We start from the raw sequence: 18,972 nt of genomic DNA on the forward strand, positions 1-18,972 counted from the left end.
GGCAGCCCGGGCACAAGCCGGGGCACCTCCCGGCTCCTCAGACTCGGGGCTCCCTTGGACAGATCATTTGGTGTTTCCAGGCCTGTTGGGTGTTTCCCCTTGGAGTGTGGTTTGTGTATTTGTGAACTTTACGTGGTAAATGAGGTTTTGGGGTTTGGGGAGGTGGGATTTGGCCTCCTGTGTGTGCTGGTGGGACGAGGGTGTTTTGGCTGGAGGTTGCGTGTGCGGCAAAGACACCAAAATGGGGTCTTGGGTGCTGTGGGGTGATGGCAGTGATGCTGCCCCTGCCTTGGGGTGTGTCCAGCGTGGGGTGAATGCAGCAGCTGTACCCCTTACACCGGTCCTTGGGGTCACCTCCCGCTGGGTTTGGCACCCTTAGACCTTGATCTCTGGCACCTTCCGAGCCAGGGCTGCCTCTCTGCAGGCTTTTGTGAGCAAACACGATGGCAGAAGATGCTGCCAGAGGTGGGGTAGTCACTGCTCCTCTGGGTTGATGCATTTACTCAAAGGGTGAATTGGAAGAGGAACCTATGAGCAGCTGCAGCCCTGTACTGAATCACTGATTAACTCCAACCATCCAGCAGAGAAGTTATTTAATAAACAAACCATTGCTAATTATGTCCAAAAGCAGCTTGGGGATTGTGCCGGGTTCAGAGGACCACGGTGTCTCTGGAGCAGGGCTTTGGCTGACCTCCTCTGGGAAGCAGAGAGAGGCAGGATTTAAACCTCTTGGAACAAATTAAGTGTTTAATGATGCTGCCCTGCTGCCTGCTGCTGACCCCAGCAGTGCATGGGCTGCGTCCCTTGGGGAGATATAATTCTGTGCTGGTGGCTTTGTATGGCTCAGGATGCTTGTTGCTGGGCTCCTGTGTGAGCTGTGGGGCTGTGGTGTGGGCAGCATCCCAGCCTCAGCAGGGTGGCAGGGTGCTCGTGTCCATCTGTGGGATGGATCTGGGTGGTCACTCCCAGTCCTGGCCTTTCCCAAACCCCCTTCCCTGGGTGTCCCTGAGCACGGTGGGACTCTGTGTGACCCCACAGTGGCTTTGCTCCAGTGTTGTGCCCGGAGCGCCGACTCACCGTGTGGTGGCTGTGGGGACAGACACCATATTGCTGCTCTCTAAGTACCCTCGGGCATAATCCGGCTGTTTTGGCTGCTGATTAGAGTGGCTGCTCCCCAGATTACCCACCCGGCTGGCTGCTGTCCCGGCTGGTCCCTGTGCGCTGCAGGGCTGCTGGGTGCTGTGGCCTGAGAAGGTGCTGCTGGGGTGACTGAGCAGGCTGTGCCCCTCGTTCTCTGTGGCTGGATGGGGGGGCTGGGGAGGGCTGGGAATGGTGTCTGTGTGTGGGCACCATCCCGGCACACGGTGGGATCCGGGCACGCAGTGAGCCCGTGCCGCGCTCTCTGCTCGGAGCGCTGCCCTGTGACTGCTCGTGCTGAGCAGTTCTTGTCCCTGCGTGTGTGGTTTGTCTGCACAGCCCAGGCAGGGGGTGTCTGGTGACAGTCAGACCTTGTGCTTCCGCAGGGTCTGCCGTGTGCCAGTCCCAGGGATTCAGCTGCGTTGCCCTCGGGAGGCAGGACCCATTGTGTTCTCCTGCCATGCCCAAGGTTGGTGTGTCCCCTCGGTTGGTGTGTCCCCTCGGTTGGTGTGTCCCCTCACAAACCAGGTGGGGCACGTGTCCTAAAGTGCCCAACCAGGGCCGGTGCTCTGTAAGGTGGCATTGCTGAGCTGTGCTGCAGTGCCTGTCTTGGCACTGGCACGGGAATGGGACCGACTCCATCCTGGGGAAGAAGCGAGTGGGTGGGCAGGGCTGGGGTGCTGCCTGAGGCAGTGGGGGAGCTGGCAGCTCCCGGCTCCTTGGCACACCCACGGGCACACATGTGGCACAGAGGGCTGGAGGTGTTTTCTTAAAAAATAGCCAGAAGATGGACTGTGAGGTAGATGCACATTTTTTGGGAGAAGTTTAAGGACCTCTCAGACCCTTGAGAGGAGAGCTGTTGGATTCTGTCCTTGGGGTTGTCTGGGGGAGCGGTCACGTCCCCAGCCTGGGGCAGTGGGGCGGAGGGGACAGGCAGTGCCACGGCTACATCTGGGCAGAGGAAGAGGAGATCTCATCCCTTGAGGGATGGGTGCTGGGACCCTCCTGCCCCTCTCCAGGGGCTTGGAGGGGGACGCACAGCCTGAGCCTGCTGTTCCCTGCCGCGGGGGAAGGAAGGGGCAGGAGGCTCAGTTCCTGTTGTCCGATTGAGCATTAAATATAGGCTATTAAGCAATTTTCTTTGCAGGAAGTGTAGAAATACCGCTGTGAGTGAGCACAACCTCTGTCCGACACAGCCCTGGAACTTGCCTTGCAGCGTGCAATTGGCCCCATCAGCATCCTTTGCTCTCCCCCTGTGCAGCAGCATTAACCCTTCGCACCCTGTCACCAGGTTTGGCTGGAACTCGAACTGCCCGCAGCGTCCTGCTGCTCCTGCCCCTGTCCCGGGTCCCCTGAGAGCACAGCTGAGCCAGAGCTGGTTTTGCTTTTTTTCAGCTTAAATAGCGAGCTGGCTGCAAGGTCAGCTCCAGGGAGAGCCCCCAGTTCCTGAGCCCGAGGTGTAACTCTTCCCCTGGCTGCCCTGATGGGTCACACGTGCTGCCAAGCCCAGGGGCTGTGCTCCTGGGTGGGTGGCAGGTGGGCAGGGAGGGACATCTGTCTTCATGATGCCTCATCGTGATGTGTTGTTATTTCCCAGCCAGGAAGAACACGCAGGTGGAGGAGCTGCAGGCTCTTCTCAGCCCCTTATGCATTTGGATTTAAGGGAGAAGCTCCCTGCTGTACATCAGCCGCATCCGTACATCTCCGTCTGCACATCTCAGGTTTTGGTGCCCCTCACCTCTGGGAAGGCCCAAAAATGTTCTATTGGCTGAATGCAAAGAGAGGGGGGACAGGGGTGTTGTGCAGAGGTGGGATGTCCAGCCAAAGAGTGATGTTGGGGGAAGAGCTGCAAGCCAGTGATGGGGAGAGAGCGGCTACCGATGTGGCCGCGGTGCGAGTGGCTTCCCCGAAGTGGCCCAAGCTCCGTGTCCCGGTTGAAGTGGGGACAGGCTGGGTCTGGCTGGGTCTGGGCTGCCCCCTCTCCCAGTGACATGTCCCTGGGGAGGTCTGAGTGTGGGGGCTGCCCCTCTGCGGCGCCAGCATGGGGCCCGGGTCACCCCCGTTGTGCCCGGAGTGCTGTGTGCTGAGGAGGGTTGTGAAATCGGGATGTCTTCCTTCCATAAACGGCCTGGCTCACCAGTTCCAAATTCCTTTGGAAGGGGGCTCTGTGAAGTCCCAGCCACTTCAGGCTCGTCACAGTAAAGCGGCTGCTTCCCAGAAAGAAGATGTAACTCCCAATAGCTGAGGAGGAGGAGGAGGGATGCTGGGATGATCCGGGAGGACAGACCGGGAACGCGAGGTGGTCCCTTGCAGCAGGGCTGCTGTGGGCTGGAGTAACCCTGTCTGGAGGGAGCCCGGGTGCCTGGAGGTGTGAGGCTCGGCTGGGACCTCAGCCAGCAGTGAGCTGGCTCCTTGGCTGGTGGAGGGGGAAACGTGGGGTGCTGGAGGAGAAGGGCACCAAGCCCTGAGCTGGGTGAAAGGGAGGAGTGGTGGGCAGAGGGATTAACTGTGGCTGCTTCCAGGCGCAGGCAGCTGCCCTCTGCCCTGGTGGGAGCTGGCCCCACTCTGCACCATTCCTGTGGTGGATGGTGGGGATGCTGAGTGTGCTCCGGCCCCTGCCATGGGGGCAGAGTGGTGTTTCAGAGGCATAGCTGAAATTGGCTCCTGAACGTTACCCAAGGTCCCATTCACATCAAAAGCAAAGCTGTGGCTCAGGAGTTGCTGCCCAGGAGCAGCTTAAGCCCTACCAGGCAGGGAGAACCCCAGGCAGATCCCAGCCTGCACCCTTCACGCTGCTCAGCGCTGATGGATGAGTGATGTTGGGTGTTTTGGGGATGAGCAGTGAGGGTTGGGGGGGCCCAGCCACCTCTTTCCATCTGCGATCGCTTCTCTCCAACCTGCTGCAGGGAAAAATGGGATCAGACATTGGAGTTCAGCTCCAGTTCCCTCCCTGTCCCTGCTGGTACCTCTGCCTTCTGTGAGGTCTCATCTCCTGCATTGCTCATCCCTGTTTTCCCCCATTACACCCAGTTCAGGGCAAAACCCCTCTTCCCGGTGCTGGGAAGCCCGTGGGGCTGCTCCCCTCAGGTGACTGCCCCTGTGGCAGGCTGCATGTTGCTTCTGAAGCAGCATTTTGTCTTGGTGGTTGGGTGATGTAGCTGTGTGCAGTGTGTGTGCCTGTTCTCTGTCAGGTGGCCTTTGCTGAAGGGATCGTCCCATCACTCCCAGCCTGGGGTGTGAATGGGGAGTCATGGGGGGGAGGAAGAGGAGGAGACTGTGATAGCAACCCCCATGGGATGGTCAGCCTGCAGAGGGGAAAGGGATGGCTGGCTGTATGGCTGGCTGGATAGATGGTTTGGTGACTGGCTGGCTGGCTGGAGGACTCCAGGGCTTCAGGCTGCACACTCAGTCATCATTTCAGCACGACGTGTGTTACTGGAGCTGGTAGATGAGGCACACTCCCCTCACACTGCTGTGTGCCAGGCAGAGGAGCCCTGGCTGTGCTGGCACGTGTGCCAGCATCACCCTGCAGCTGGGCAGGGTGCTTGGTACCTTCTCCACTGCGTTTTGTCTTGGATCCCAGCACAGGTGGGCATATGGCTGACCCTCCCAAGGCAGCAACAGGTCTCTTGCTCCAGTGTTTCGTCAGCTTGTCTGGGGCTATTTGTGCCTCCCAGGATGCTGTGTCAGACATGGCACCTTCCTTGCTTCTCTGGAGATCTGCAGCACTCTGCACAGCAGCTGCAAGGTGTGAGGGGCCCGGGAATGAGCCATCAGCCACAGGGTATGTGCCTGTGTCTGGGCACCCTGGGCCAGCTGCCTCTGCGCTGTGTCCCCACGGGCACGGCTCAGCCTCGCTGCTTCTGATTTGGGGTTTGCCCCTGGGGACAGAGAAGTCTCAGGGCTGAGCTGGTCCTCAGAGGGACCACCCTGCTTTCCCCACACCCCCTGCCTGGGCGCAGCCAGGAGCTTTGACTGCTTCCACCAGAGGATTTTCTCCCCAGAACGTATGTGAGAGGTTCAAGCTTTTAGGAAACCAGGATGCTGGGAATGCATCCGGGTGTAACGGTGGCACAGGGAGGACGATGGGCCCCTCTGTGCCCGCTCCGGGCTCTGCCTCAGAGGTGTGTGTGCCCCCCTCTCCTTTTCTGGCCCAGCCTACTGCTAATTTTAGCATCTGCTGTGCCCCTGTGCCTCGGCCCATGTCGCTGGGGAGCGGCTGCCAGCGCTCGTCCTTTATCGCTGTCGCACCAGGAGTTATCTCCTCCTGCCCCTCCTGTTTACGAGTGCCGCGGGCCGGTGGTGCCGGATGCCGCCGGCTCAGGCTGCTCGGCGCAGAACATGGGCAGGGTGCCGGCGAGGTCGCGGCACGCGGTGGTGGCTGACGGTCGGCACGGAGCAGGGGGGAGAGGAAACGGCTCCTTGAGGCATTAACGTCATCTTTGCTGTTATTCCAGAGGAGGCAGGAGGCTGCCTGGCGCTGGGGATCCGGTTAAAGGCCCCGAGCCCTCCGGCTGCCCTGGCGAGGGGAGGGGGACGCCGTGCAGCAGCGGTCAGGGGTACATGGGGTGAGCTGTGCCAGCCGTGTGAAGGCAGCTGGGCCTGAGCTGCGGGCAGGATTAGCCCCAGGGCCCAAGCAGGGAGCTTATACACAGGAGGGGAATCAGCTTGTTCAAAGGGTAGATGATGGCAGGACAAGGGGATGGAGTGAAGCTGAAGAAGGGAAGGGTGAGATGAGAAACTGGAGGAAGTTCTTTCCAGAGAGAGTGGTGAGGGGCTGGAACAGGCTGCCCAGAGAGGGGGTGGGTGCCCCATCCCTGGGGGTGTTCAAGGCCAGGTTGGCTGGGGCCCTGGGCAACCTTGTGTAGCTCCAGGCCTGGAGGTTGGTGTCCCTGCCTGTGGCAGGGGGTTGGAGCTCTGAGACCCTTGGGATCCCAGTCTGTGATTCTGTGTTTCTATGACACTTGGAGAGCAGCTGTCACGCTTGGAGAAAGCTGTAAGTTCTCTCATGCAGTGGGGAAAGGAGGATGCTTGGCTCCTTTCGTGGCTGTCTTTCAGTGTCCTGAGTGTGCACACACGTGTTTTGCACCTACCTGTGTTTGGAAAGGAAAAGCCTGCTGAAGTCCTGGACCTGGGAGCGAAGCAGAGCGCAGGGGAGTGAGCGAGCACCGTGTCTGTGCTGTCTGTGTGCCTCCAGTCCCTGGCATGGCTCAAGTACAAGTTCCCCTCAGCGCCTTGCGGTGCCAGGAGCGTGTGTGCTGGTTACAGGGCTGGTTCAGAAAGCCCATCCTGGACCTGCTCAGGTCACAGCAAGTAAGAACTTAATAGGATTCAGGTCCCTGAGGGAATCTGCAGCTTGGAAAGCAATAAACCTCTGTGTTATCACCCATACGTGGTGCCTCCCCTCTGTAGGAGCGGGGGCCTGGCAGAGGAGCTGTGTCCTGGGGGGCTGCCCTGGCAGTGCCACCGGGCATCCCTGTTTGCTGCTGCCCCGTGGTGCTGGGCTTGACCTCCCACATGGTGTTTGAGGTTTCATCTCCTGTGGTTTATTTTGTGGGTGGTGGCCAGGGGCCCTACAGACCCCTGTCCCTGGGGTGGGTGCAGGAGAAGGGCAGTACCCTCAGGGCTTCCCTGGTGCTGGGGATCCCTGTCAGATGGGTTCCTCCATGGGGACTTTGCACCTGGGATCACTCCTCTGCCCGCATTGTGCCGTAGGTGGGCTTTCTTCTTGCCTGACAGCTGCTTCTTCCCTTCTCCCACCCTCTCCCCAGACCTCTCAGCGGCCAAGCGCAAGTTTGCGGATTCCCTCAACGAGTTTAAATTCCGCTGCATCGGCGACGCGGAGACCGACGACGAGATCTGCATAGGTGAGAGCTGGGGGCTGGGCTGTGGGGAGCCCTGGGGCCGTGCTCCAGCCCCCCAGGCTGGGCAGGGCATGGTGGAGGAACACACGAGGAGCCCAGGAGCTTCTCTGGGAGGGCAGATCCTCTGAGGAGCGGTTGAGGGACCTGGGGGTGTTGAGCCTGGAGAAGAGGAGGCTGAGGGGAGACCTTCTCCCCACCTCCCCTGCCCTGCCAGGAGGGTGCAGAGGTGGGCGATGGTCTCTGCAGCCAGGGGCCAGGAGATGGGACAAGGGGCAATGGGCTCAAGCTGCCCCAGGGCAGGGTCAGAGCAGATGGGAGGGAAAAGCTCTTCCCTGGCAGAGTTGTGGGGCTGTGGCACAGGCTGCCCAGGGAGGGGGCTGAGTCCCCAGCCCTGGGTGTGTTTAACAGAGGGGAGATGAGGTGCTCAGGGATCTGGGTCTGCACAGGACAGGAATGGTTGGACTTGATGAGCTTAAAGGCATTTTCCAACCTGGTGATTCTGGGATTCTGCTCGGGAAGTGGTGTTGGTCCTGGCTCAACACCGCTGAATCCTTCCCAGGGAGAGCAGTTGTGGCTTCTTGGCCTAACCCTGTCACTGCTGGCCTGGGAAGGAAACAGATTGTCTGTAACTGAAACCATCCCAATTATCCAGCCCTTTTGCACTGGAGAGCTGGGATGGGGAGATGATGTCCTGGCTGAGTGTGCTGCGAGGTGCCAGGTCTCCAGGAGAGGAGCAGCCTCCGAGCCCGGCTCCACCACAGAGCTACTTCAGTAGCTACTTCACTCTGTGTTATCCCACTCTTGCCCCAGCTGGACTTCTAGAGCTTATTGTGCACATTGTCTGGAGCCAGGAGAGCAAATGAGCTTTAGCCCTGATTTAACGTCCTTTCTTCATTTGCACCCAGTCTCTCAGCGGTAGCAGCTTTCCCACTGGCTGCGCCGCACACGCCGGTGAGTTGGCAGTCGTGTGCCTTGGGGCTGAGCCGTGGGGCTGAGCTGCAGCTGGCTGTGGGGCAGTGCAGGCTCAGGGTGGAGGTGTGGTGTTTCTCTGGGAGGTGGGAAGGTGGCACTGGGGATGCTCTGCCTCCAGTGGCTTTCGTAGACGACTGGAAACCTTTTTGGGGAGAGAGTGAAGATGAAAGCCTCCAAACAGCCAACCCCCCAAAACAGACACAAACCAACCCCCCTGTCCAGTCTGTCTCTCTCAAAGTACAATGTGAAATGCTGACTGTGTGGGCATGTCCCTTCCAGCCAAGTCCCTGCAGGAGTTTGCCACGGTGCTGCGGAACCTGGAGGACGAGCGGATGCGCATGGTACGGCCCCGTGGGCGGGAGCAGGGTGGGTGGTGGCACCGGTGCTGCGGTGGGGGGTGTGTGCTGGGGCACTGCCACGTGCAGAGGCTGCGACCCCCAGTGCCCCTGCCCTCCCCAGGGGAGCGTGGGCTTGGTGGGGGATGCAGTTGAACAGCACCAGCCATGGCATCTGGTTGTTGGTAAACGGTGCTGGTAGGGCTCACTGGGTTTGGGATGAGCCCCTTGGCCGGCGCAGAGCTGGAGGGGGCACAGTGTGTGGGTTGGGGGGGGTCTCATGGGAAGAGGTGCTGAGCATCACGGGTGTCTGGGGCTGAGCTGGGTGCAGGGCAGCCAGTGAGTCGTGCCTGTCTTTGCCCGTAGATTGAGAACGCCAGCGAGGTGCTGATCACGCCGCTGGAGAAGTTTCGCAAGGAGCAGATCGGGGCCGCTAAGGTAGGATGGGGCAGCCTGAGCCACTGTCTGTGGAAGCCTCCAGCTTGGAGCAGAGCCCAGAGCTGTGCTGCCATGGCCCTGGTGCCGGCCAGGGCCTGGTACGGGCACGGTGGAGACGGCATGGTGCTGTGGCATGGACACGGGGACGATCCTGCTCCTTGGAAAACACCTCAGTGTTCCGAGTCCCCCCCCAACAGAGTAATGTGCCAAGGCCTAAAACTTGCTGCTGGTTGAAGAGAGCTGTTTTCTTTCTTCTAATCATTCTCTTAGAGGGGTTCTCAGCTGCCTGAGCCCCCCAGCCTGTGCTCCCCACCCCGGTGCCTTGCTGGGCGGCTGCACAGGAATCGGGACGGCTCCTGACAGGACGGGCAAGCCCAGGGAGGCACCGGGGTGGCTGAGAGCAGCTCTGAGACAGCCTGCCCCCCCCCTTTTCTTTCCTGCCTTTGTTCTGAAATGAAAACCACTGTCTGCAGCTCTCCTGTTGTTATAACAACCTGCTGCTGCCTGCAAGAAGCACATGCCAGCCCGGCGCGGCCGCGTTCGCATGGCAGCCCTGAGCTCAGCTCCCCGCTGCCACGGGGGCCGCAGCGGCACCGCCGTGTGGCACAGCCTGGCTGCCCTGGCTCATGAAGCTGAAATGATGATAACCAGGCAAAAAGGTGCTTCAGGGAGGGGCTGGTTATTCACAGGTGTCAGTGGTGGGTGTCGGTTCTGATCAATGGGTATCAATATCTGAAGGGTGGGACACAGGGGGCCATGGGCAGCCTCTTCTCAGTGTCTGTGGGGACAGGACAAGGGGTGATGGGCTGAAGCTGGAGCACAGGGAGTTCCCCCCCAGTCTGGGGAAGAACTTCTTCCCAGTGAGGGTGAGGGAGCCCTGGGACAGGCTGCACAGGGGATGTGGAGTCTCCTTCTCTGGAGAGATTCCAGCCCCATCTGGACACCGCCCTGTGTGCCCTGTCCTAGGGACCCTGCTTGGGCAGGGGGTTGGAACCCATGGGCTCTGGGGGTCCCTTCCAACCCCTGCAATTCTGGGATTCTGTACCAGCATGTCAGGGTGGTGAGGTGCAAAGGATGACTTAGGGTCAGCATCCTCCCTTAATGCTCCTGCGCAAGCAGCCAGCTTGGTGTGTCATCCTGAGTGACACCAAGAATCAGCCATCGCAAGGGTGGTGAGGGATGGTGTGGGAACGGTGACGACGTGCTGGTTAGCTGGGTGGCAAGTGCTGTCCTTGCTGTGTGATTGTAGCACCAGCCCTGGATGTTCTCCGAGCCTTGGGAGCAGAGCAGGGGCTCTGCCAGGTCCTGGAATTTGGCAGCACAAGCCATTTTCCTGTAACTGCCTGACGCTCATGGGTAAAAGCAGCTTTGCCTGCTTCCAGGTGATGGCCCTTGGCCTGGGTCCCATCTCCTGCTGTGCAGAAGGGGTTTAGCTCCTGCCCAGGACCTGTGGTCCTGCCTGATGCCATAGGGATGCTGTGGATCCGCGTGGCTGCCTGGGTACCATTGTGTTCAGCATCACACTTTTCCTTCTGTTTTGCAGGATGCCAAAAAGAAATACGACAAGGAGACAGAGAAGTACTGTGGTGTCCTAGAAAAGCACTTGAACTTGTCTTCTAAGAAGAAGGAATCCCAGCTGCAGGAGGTGAGAGCAGCCTCTGGTTGTCCGTGTGTAGCAGCAGCTCTGTGAAGATTTTTGAATGCTTTATGCAGTTTGTAGCATTGATTTTCCTGGCTGTAAAACCAGCAAGCTTCCAAAATGGACAGCAATCAGAAAGGAGAGAGAGTTTATAATTAAAGAGTGAAAGAGAAAGGAGCTGGTTGTGCTGCAGGCTTCCCTTGTGCTGGCACAAATCATGGATGTCTCATTCCTGCCTCTGGAAGTGGCTGCACTGGCTTTGTGCTTGGTGGGAGGAGGGATCAGGCTTAGTGCTTTTAAACTGCTTCAGAGCCTCAGGACGTGGTTAGCTGTTGTGCCAGATGCTCTCACTGGATGAGTATGAGGCCTCTGCAATCCCTTCTTCCCAGTTGGGAATTCCCTGCACTGGCCCAGCGCTGGGTTGTCCCGGCAGGATGCAGGCCCTTGCTTTTGGGCAAGGTGTTGGTGATGCTGGTGTGTCGCTGAGCTGCTTCTGGGAGAACTGGTGGGCCCTGGGATCGCTCAGGTGGTGGTGTGGTGCCCAGCAGCATTGGGGACTTGAGCCAGCAGGTACATCTGTGGCACAAGTAATCATCTTCCACCAAAGCAGGGCCAAGGGGGGACAAGAATCAGGCCTGACATGCCTGCAAGGCAGCTTTGTCCTTACACAGGTGGTGTGGGTTTGTAAACAACTGCTGTGCAGAAGCACCCCAAGGAGAGACAGGGTCCCACTCCCGTGGCTTTTAAATAACCCCTTGAACCTCTGCTACAGCCCCTGTCTGAACTGAGAGCCATGGGAGTGGGAGGATTTCTTTTGGGGGAGGGAAGGGGCTGCTTGTGGTTGTCTGGTTGTGGCAGGGACTTTGAAGGGTGCGCTTCCCTGCTGGGAGTACAGCCTGCGGGGCTGGCTGGGGACCCGGAGCAGTGGGGTGGTGGTATGTGCTGCGGGGTGCAGCAGGGGCGGTGTGCTGGGGCTGTGTGCGGGATGCAGCAGGGGCTGTGTGTGGGATGCGGTGTGGGGTGCAGCAGGGGCTGTGTGTGGGATGCGGTGTGGGATGCGGTGTGGGGTGCAGCAGGGGCTGTGTGCTGGGGCTGTGTGCAGGATGCGGGATGCAGTGTGGGGTGCAGCAGGGGCTGTGTGCTGGGGCTGTGTGCGGGATGCGGGATGCAGTGTGGGGTGCAGCAGGGGCTGTGTGCGGGATGCAGTGCGGGATGCAGCAGGGGCTGTATGCTGGGGCTGTGTGCGGGATGTGGTGTGGGATGCAGAGGTGGCTGTGTGTGGGCTGTGGTCAGGATGCAGCTGTGTGCTGGGGCTGTGTGTGGGATGTGGTCAGGATGCAGCTGTGTGCTGGGGCTGTGTGCGGGATGCGGTGCGGGACGCGGTGCTGCGCAGCGCTGCCTGCGGGGGCCATCTGCTGGCACCTTCCAGCCCTCCACTGCCTCGGCTCCTGCGTGGGAGGCGGGAGGAGGCTGGAGCCGAGCTCGGGAGCTGGGGCCTCAGTGCCCGGGGCACCGGGAGGCGCCTGGCTGGGGAGGGGCTCAGCCCCACGGACCGGGATGCCTTTGGAAGAGCCGTCCGGTGTGCAGGCTCTGGACTGGAGATGTGGCATCCATGGTGCTCGGGAGGGTTCACCTCATCTGGCACCTCCCTGGTCACTGCTGTGGCCCCAGCCCGCTGCCGTGTCCTGGGCAGGGGGCTGCAGGTGCCTGTGGGAGAAGCACTGACGGGGTGGGGGTGAAAGTGAACATCACCAGCTCCCCAGCTGAAGCTTTGCTGGGCACCCTGATGTCCTGGGAGAGGGGTGACTGTGGCTGGGAGACTTGTCAGGCTGTGTTTCTGAAGCTCCCTGGGGATGTCCAAGGCCAGGTTGGATGGGGCCCCGGGCAGCCTTGTGTAGCTCCAGGCTGGAGGTTGGTGTCCCTGCCTGTGGCAGGGGGCTGGAGCTCTGGGACCCTTGGGGTCCCTCCCAGACCAGTCTGGGATTCTATGATTCTCCCCGTGCTGTCTGACATCTGGAGCCTGATAGCAGCTGCACGCAGGACTGCTGAGGCAGGGAGGGGAGGAAACCCTGGGAATTCTCCCTGCTTTGGCTGCTGAGCGATTAAATAACACGCAGAGTCTAATCTGCTGCTTAACTCCTGGCACAGTTACTGGGTTGCATCATATCTTCTGCTTCTCGGAGCTGGGGTGCTACATTCCTCAGGCTGAGCCTTGGGGCACGCAGGGCCCATGCTGGGGGCAGGTCAGGGGGCAAAGGGGCTGTTCCGTGCTGTGTCATTGGAGGAGCTGCTGTTCCAGTGCCAGTGGGTATCTCCCAGCTGGGTTGTGCACAGCATGGGACCAGCTTCTGTCCTGCCCTGCTGGGGTGCCACGTCCTCCTGCCTGGGGTTCTGCCCTGGGCACAGTGAGGGTGATGCTGACATGGGCACCTTGCCAGCCTCAGCTGGCACAGAAGAATTTGCCTCCTGTTGAGCAATGACTCCACACTGGTTTGTGCTGGGGGTGAAGCTCTTCAGCCAGCTGAGTTTACTGGTGCTGAGGTCAGAGGGATGCCGGGTCACCCAGACCGACCTCCCCATGGGCACCGCTGGCATCTGTGATGCCCTGGGCTGCAAAGGGTTGAACATGATGGCAGCTGAGGGGCAGCAGTGTCCCTCTCCCAGCTTCAGTGCAGCCACTCCACCAGTCCCACACGGTTCTTGTGCATCAGGGTCAGGACATGTCCCTGTTTGTGCTCACTTGGGCTCTGGCTTCAGAGCAGAGGGGATTTGCTGTCTGCTCATCCACTGAAGTGACAGGTTCGTGGGGAGGATGTGGGGGGTGGGTGCATCTTGCTTCAGCCCTGGGATGCTCTGGGCCCTATCCAGAAAGTGGAGAATTGCCTTTTCTTGTCAAGGATGTTCCCAGCTTCCAGCGGGTGCTTCTCTACACAGCTGTTGGGGAGGTGAGAACATGAGTCACTTTTCAGCTGAAGAAAGAGCCAGTTGGTGTGAATCAGGTTTATGTTTAATCTCTGTGCCATCTGCCCAGCCCTGGGCTGGGGTCTGAAGCTGGATTCGTTCTGCAGGGACTCGTTCCCATTAGACCCAGATGTGCTCTGGTTGGGAGGCCGAGTGCTCCTGCTCATGGTGACTGGGTTTGTGCTCTCTGGTCTCCCTGGCTTGCAGGCAGACAGCCAGGTGGACCTGGTTCGGCAGCATTTCTACGAGGTGTCCCTGGAGTACGTCTTCAAGGTGCAAGAGGTGCAGGAGAGGAAGATGTTTGAGTTTGTGGAACCTGTAAGTGAGAGCTGAGCCCCCACAGCCAGACAATGTGGGGGATCACCTGGAGGGGCAGGGGGGGCTCATGGGGCATCGCTGCTGTGGGGTGGCTGGGCTCTGCCTCCCCCCAGCCCTGTCTGAGGGGACAGAGCGCCTGTGTGGGCCTCGGTGTGCAGAGCTGAGAGCTCAGTGGCCACGTGTGAGTGTGTTGGGGTTTATTGTCTGGGGTGTCTGTCCTGGGGGGCTGGGCTCAGGGCCTGTGGCAATCTAAAGAAAAACGTTTGGCTGGGGAAACAAACGGAACTGGAATGTTCACAGGGCAGGAAGAGTGCAGGGGCACCAGGGGGGCGGGGATGGGGCTGTGAAGATCTACCTTTGCTCAGGTGCCCAGGCCTTTAAACTCCAGGAAGTGCCAAACTCCCTGGCCCTGCACAGGGGTAATTCCTCCTAAGCACTGGTAACTCGGAGTCAGGAGAGGCTTGGCACGGGCAGCAGCAGCATGCTCCCTGCTTTGCCTCCTGGCTCCTTCTGCACCTCCTGGCTCTGCTCTCGGTGACCCCAGGGCTTCAGTGAGGCAGGGAGGGGGGACAGAGCGAGTGAGGGGTGCTAGGGGAGGGGTTTGCTTTGGCTTTGGGGGAAGGAAGCATGGGTGCAGCTTCAGGGTCCGTTCAGAGGAGGTTTTGGAAGCAAAGTGAGGAGCAGAGCATGTTCCTGGGGACTGCCAGCACAGCCCTGTGTCCTGGGGTGCTGCGGGGACGCTGCCCCACGGCAGCGGTTGCTCTGGAAGCAGCTGAGGGTCTCTACTGACCATCTCACTTCGTTTTACCCCAACACAGCTGCTGGCCTTTCTGCAGGGGCTTTTCACCTTCTACCACCACGGCTACGAGCTTGCAAAGGACTTCAGTGATTTCAAGACAGAGCTGACAATCAGCATCCAGAACGTAAGTGTGCAGCGTGCCTGTCAGCGTGGCTGCCCCGCAGAGCCAGGCAGCGCTCCTGCCCAGACTCCAGCACAGGCTTTATTCTCATTCTTTGGTGTGTGCTGCCAAGCAGAGGCTTTGCCTGTGTCCTGGAGAGCAAATTCCTGTCTGTAAATAGCAGGCCAAGGTGTGTGCAGCCTGTGCAGCGGGTTCAGCCCTTTGGTGTGCCAAAAGCAGGGGCTCCCCTTCCCCAGGAGTCAGCCTGTGGGCAGATGTCCTTGCCCTGTCCTTGCCCTGTGATTTTAGCCAGTGTTTCAATCCATTTGGCAAACATTTTGGGGGGGGGTTGCCCCCCATCTCCGGGCTGTGGAGCGGAGCCCTGTGCTGATGTGCAGCTGTGGCTGGTGGCTGCACATGGGACGTGTCCAGGGCGTTGGTGCAGTGGCATTGCAGCTCTGCTTTCCTCTCCTGTTACAAAAGGACTCTCTCTCCCAAGGGCACAGGCTGCTTTCTTTCCTTTGAAGCACCCTGTCCCAAAACTCCTCACACAGGCAGCTTGTATCTCTCCTGCAGCTTAACCCCAGGCCCAGGCAGTCCCGGGGCTGGCAGTGGGCTCCTGGGTCCCGCTTCCCAGAGGGGCTGTGGGGACCCCCCTCTGCTCCCCCCTCGCTGCTGGGGAGGCCGTGCTGGGCCCTCACACTGGAGAAGACATTCCTCTCTTCATTTGCAGACCAGGAACCGTTTTGAAGGCACGAGGTCGGAGGTGGAGTCTTTGATGAAGAAGATGAAGGAGAACCCTCACGAGCACAAAAACATCAGCCCTTACACCATGGAGGGTTACCTCTACGTGCAGGAGAAACGTAGGTGTCCGAGCTGCCTGCCAGGGCTGTGGGGAGAGGGGGCACCCTGGGAAGGTGGTTTATTGGGGTGTAGGGCATTTTGGCAGGGTACAAAATCTGTGAGAGGGAGGTGGGTGGGATGTTAAGGTGGGAATGTGGGAGCCAGGTTCTCCCAGGGAATAAATAAAGCTTAATAAAGCTTAATTCGCTGATGAAGTCCAACAGGAGCCCTTGGTACAGAGATGTGTCATGATAAATGATCACCACACGTGCAGGTTGTTACTGGGAAGACACTGAAACCCCGCTGGTGCTGGGAATAAAGCTGTGTTTGCTTTGTAGGTCACTTTGGGACTTCCTGGGTGAAGCATTACTGCACCTACCAGCGGGAATCGAAGCGGATAACCATGGTGCCCTTCGACCAGAAGTCTGGAGGGAAAGGGGTGAGTGCTGAGAGGCAGCAGGACTGCACCCCAGGCCTCTGCTGAGGAGCCCTGTGGAGCTGCTGGCTCCCCTCATGTGGAACTGGCTTTGGTGAGGTGACACAAGCCAAGTGGGTCAGGTTCAGCTGCCATGTGGGGAATTAACTCTGCACCTCGTTTAAAGAACAAACCAGAAAACCCCATCAGCCAAACCCCACGAGAGGGGCCCAAAAGCCCACGTGTCAGTCGTGCTGAGGGCAGAGCCCTCGCCTGTCACTGTGTTTTACTCTCCAGCTCTGTGTGCCCAGCACACAGCTCTGTTGGGACAGCAGCTGGGCTGAGACTGGGCATTTTCCTCTTGTTGTATGTCTGTCCTTTATTTATTTCTGTCTGTGAGCAGAGAGGCCTTTAAAAGCTGAAGTGTGCCTGGCTGCACCTTTGGTTCCAGTCTCTCTGGACACGCTGTGTGCCAGCATCCGTGCCGGGGACAGGCTGGTCAGGGCTGGGAGTGGAGTGTGGCTGTGCCACGTGCACCCACCATGCTCCAGCTCTGTGGACTCCCAGCTCCTGCTCCAGGACCAAGAGAAGAGAACCTGTTTGTTATTTTGCTCCATCCTCAGTGCCTGTGACTTGGCTGGTGAGGTGGGTTGTGTTTAGGAAGAGCCACAGAGAGCCTGGGACTCCCCTCGGAGCCAAGAGGGTGCGGGAACATGCTGTGTGCCCCCCTGCTCCTGGGGCATCATAAGCCTGGCTGTAGCTGGGACTGGATTTGCTTCTGTAAACAGCAGGAACCATAGTCCCTCCAGGAATGTTCCTGGCTGGGACTGTTTGCAGACATTCACCCATCCAGAAAAGCACCTCGGGCAGCTGGACAGGCTGCCCAGTGGCTCCCTGCTGGCAGGGAGAGGGCAGCTCTGAAATTTAATTTCCTCTTGCCTTGGAGCATCTTCATTGGAACTCAGCGTTCAGATATCCCAGCCCTGTAATCATCAGCTGCTGTGCAGTGTTTCATGTGGCCTCTTCCCATTTCATGGCTTCCCCTGCACCCCTGGGTGTGGGTGCTGCACTGCCTGGTGTCGGCACGGCCCTGTTGCCCTGCTCAGCTGTGCCACACCAGCCACTGTGTGGCATTGTGTGGCCCTGCCATCACACGCTGCCTGTGCTGGGGCAGCTCTGAACGGGCTGCTGAGTCTATTGGTGATGACCAGCATGGGCACTGGAGCATGGAGCAGCCCAGGGCTTGTGCCTGTGCTGCTGGGTGTTTGGGGTCTGGCTGGAGCAGGAGCCAAGTGACAGGCGATGTCGGGGTGCTGGAAGACCCATCACTTGTGGGTCACAAAGGACATGGTGCGTGGGATCGGCCTCTCAGGCTGTGGCTGGATATCAGTGTTTGAAGCAGGGGCATTCCCTGGGTATGGATGGGGAGTTGGGCAGCTTGGGAGCAGCCCTGTGCCAGGCTGGGCAGGAGCGGGTGCAGGTGGCTGTACTGATCCCCGGGGAGAAGCTCTGCAGGGAGCTCTCAGGTGTGTCTTGGGTCTGTTCTGGGTCCCTCAATATGTTTCCTGGAAATCAGTGAAGTCAGGGAACAAGGTGGTCAGCTGAGGTGTCATCAAGAACAGCCCAGAGAGCACAGAAAAGTGGCCACCTCCGGGAACTCGTTCAGAATTCATTTTCTCTTGAGTCACGAGTGGATTTCAGACATGGCAGGAGGAGAATGTGGGCACTGGCAGGGATGGAGCAGGGATTTCCTCCAGCAGAGGACAGCAGTGCACACGGATCCTGCGATCGCACGCTGGAAGCCCAGCACAGCTTGGATGCAGTGCCTGGAGAGGAGAATGGTTTCCTTGTTGCTTTGTTAAATAATAAACATTTGAAGACGTGTTTGCTCCCGTTCAGCGTCCTCCTGTGCAAGGATGCTGCCAAAAACGCAGCCCGGAGTGAAAAGCTGGCAGCTGGGGCTGTGATGCATTTAATTCATCATGTGCACTCTGAAAGGAAGGCTCCTCCTGAAAGATTTTTGGGCTAAACAGGTTTGCAGGGGTGAAGAGACAAGTCCTCGTGTCAGATGTGTGAATACACCCTTGTAGCTGCCAGATCCCCCCAGGTTTGACCACGGGGTGGGTGCTGGGGCCGGGCGCAGGGTTCATCGCTGTCGGCCTTACCTGCAGCTCTGTCTCTTCTCAGGGGGAGGATGAAGCTGTTACCCTCAAGTCCTGCACACGGAGGAAAACCGACTCGATTGAGAAGAGGTTCTGCTTCGACGTGGAGACCGTAGATCGGTGAGTGCTGAGTGGCACCCAAGGGGGGGACACAGGGAAGGGCTGTGCTCAGCCACGCTTGGCTTTGCCAGGCAGCCACGTGCCCTTCCCATGTCTGTCGTCTCCTTTACTCCTGCCCTTGGCAAAGGAAAGCTTTGGTCCATGGAAACAGGCTTCTCCCTGGCGCTTCTGGCCAGGCCCTCTCAATGTACCCACTCAGTGCTGAGTTTACAAGGTGCTGAGTTTACTCAAGTCTCTCTCACGGTGCCCGAGCCCTTCTGCAGCCTCCGGCCAGGCGAGGAGAATGGTTGCAGGGGTGGAAAAGGGGCTCTGTGGGTGTTCTGGCAGGGATGCAGTGCCTCTCTCTGGCCCTGGGTATGTGTTGGAATAGCTTCCCCTTTTGTGCTGTTGCTGGTCTGCAGTGGCAGGCTGGTCTGCACTTCCAGGCACTTCCAACTCGCTTCCTCCTGAAGCAGTAAAACGCTTCCCGGCGCGATGTATCGCGGGGCTGAACCAGAAGGATGTGTGGTTCACTCTGCAGTGCCCAGGAACGAGAGGCTGTTATCGTATCTAATTAGCATCGTGCACAGCCTACCTATATAAACAGGAAAACCAGGCTGGGGTTGCTATTCCAACTGGTATTAGTCACTGCCTCAGATCTTCCTCCTCGTAGTAAGTTTACGTGGTTTACAGAAGCTTGTGCCAAAGTCGTTGGATGCCTGTGCCCTCGGTTCATGCTCTGGCCACCTTCCCCCTCCGCTGGCTGCTCTGGGAATGACCAGGACATCTCGGGGAAACCCAAGTTCATTAAAGCCCACGGTGCTGATTAAGGCTGGAATACACCATGGTATCTTCCCCAGCCCAGCCTGCGCTTCTGCAGCGTTTCGGTG

The 18,972-nt window shown here is 59.2% G+C and overlaps 1 protein-coding gene across 1 annotated transcript in view; it reads left to right on the forward strand.

Annotated features, from left to right (window-relative positions):
• ARHGAP26 (Rho GTPase activating protein 26) overlaps window positions 1-18,972 on the forward strand; it is a gene marked incomplete at its 5' end in the record, with an annotated part of 119,577 nt that overhangs the window by 12,929 nt on the left and 87,676 nt on the right. The window contains 9 exons of the mRNA XM_084268755.1: window positions 6,909-7,004; window positions 8,253-8,314; window positions 8,675-8,746; window positions 10,290-10,391; window positions 13,554-13,664; window positions 14,483-14,587; window positions 15,297-15,426; window positions 15,745-15,845; window positions 18,009-18,103. Coding sequence (XP_084124881.1) covers window positions 6,909-7,004; window positions 8,253-8,314; window positions 8,675-8,746; window positions 10,290-10,391; window positions 13,554-13,664; window positions 14,483-14,587; window positions 15,297-15,426; window positions 15,745-15,845; window positions 18,009-18,103 — 874 coding nt within the window. The remainder of the gene's footprint in view (window positions 1-6,908; window positions 7,005-8,252; window positions 8,315-8,674; window positions 8,747-10,289; window positions 10,392-13,553; window positions 13,665-14,482; window positions 14,588-15,296; window positions 15,427-15,744; window positions 15,846-18,008; window positions 18,104-18,972) is intronic.

The sequence above is a fragment of the Gallinula chloropus genome (assembly GCF_964237585.1).
Source record: "Gallinula chloropus genome assembly, chromosome: 10".
Classification (NCBI taxonomy): Eukaryota; Metazoa; Chordata; class Aves; order Gruiformes; family Rallidae; genus Gallinula; species Gallinula chloropus.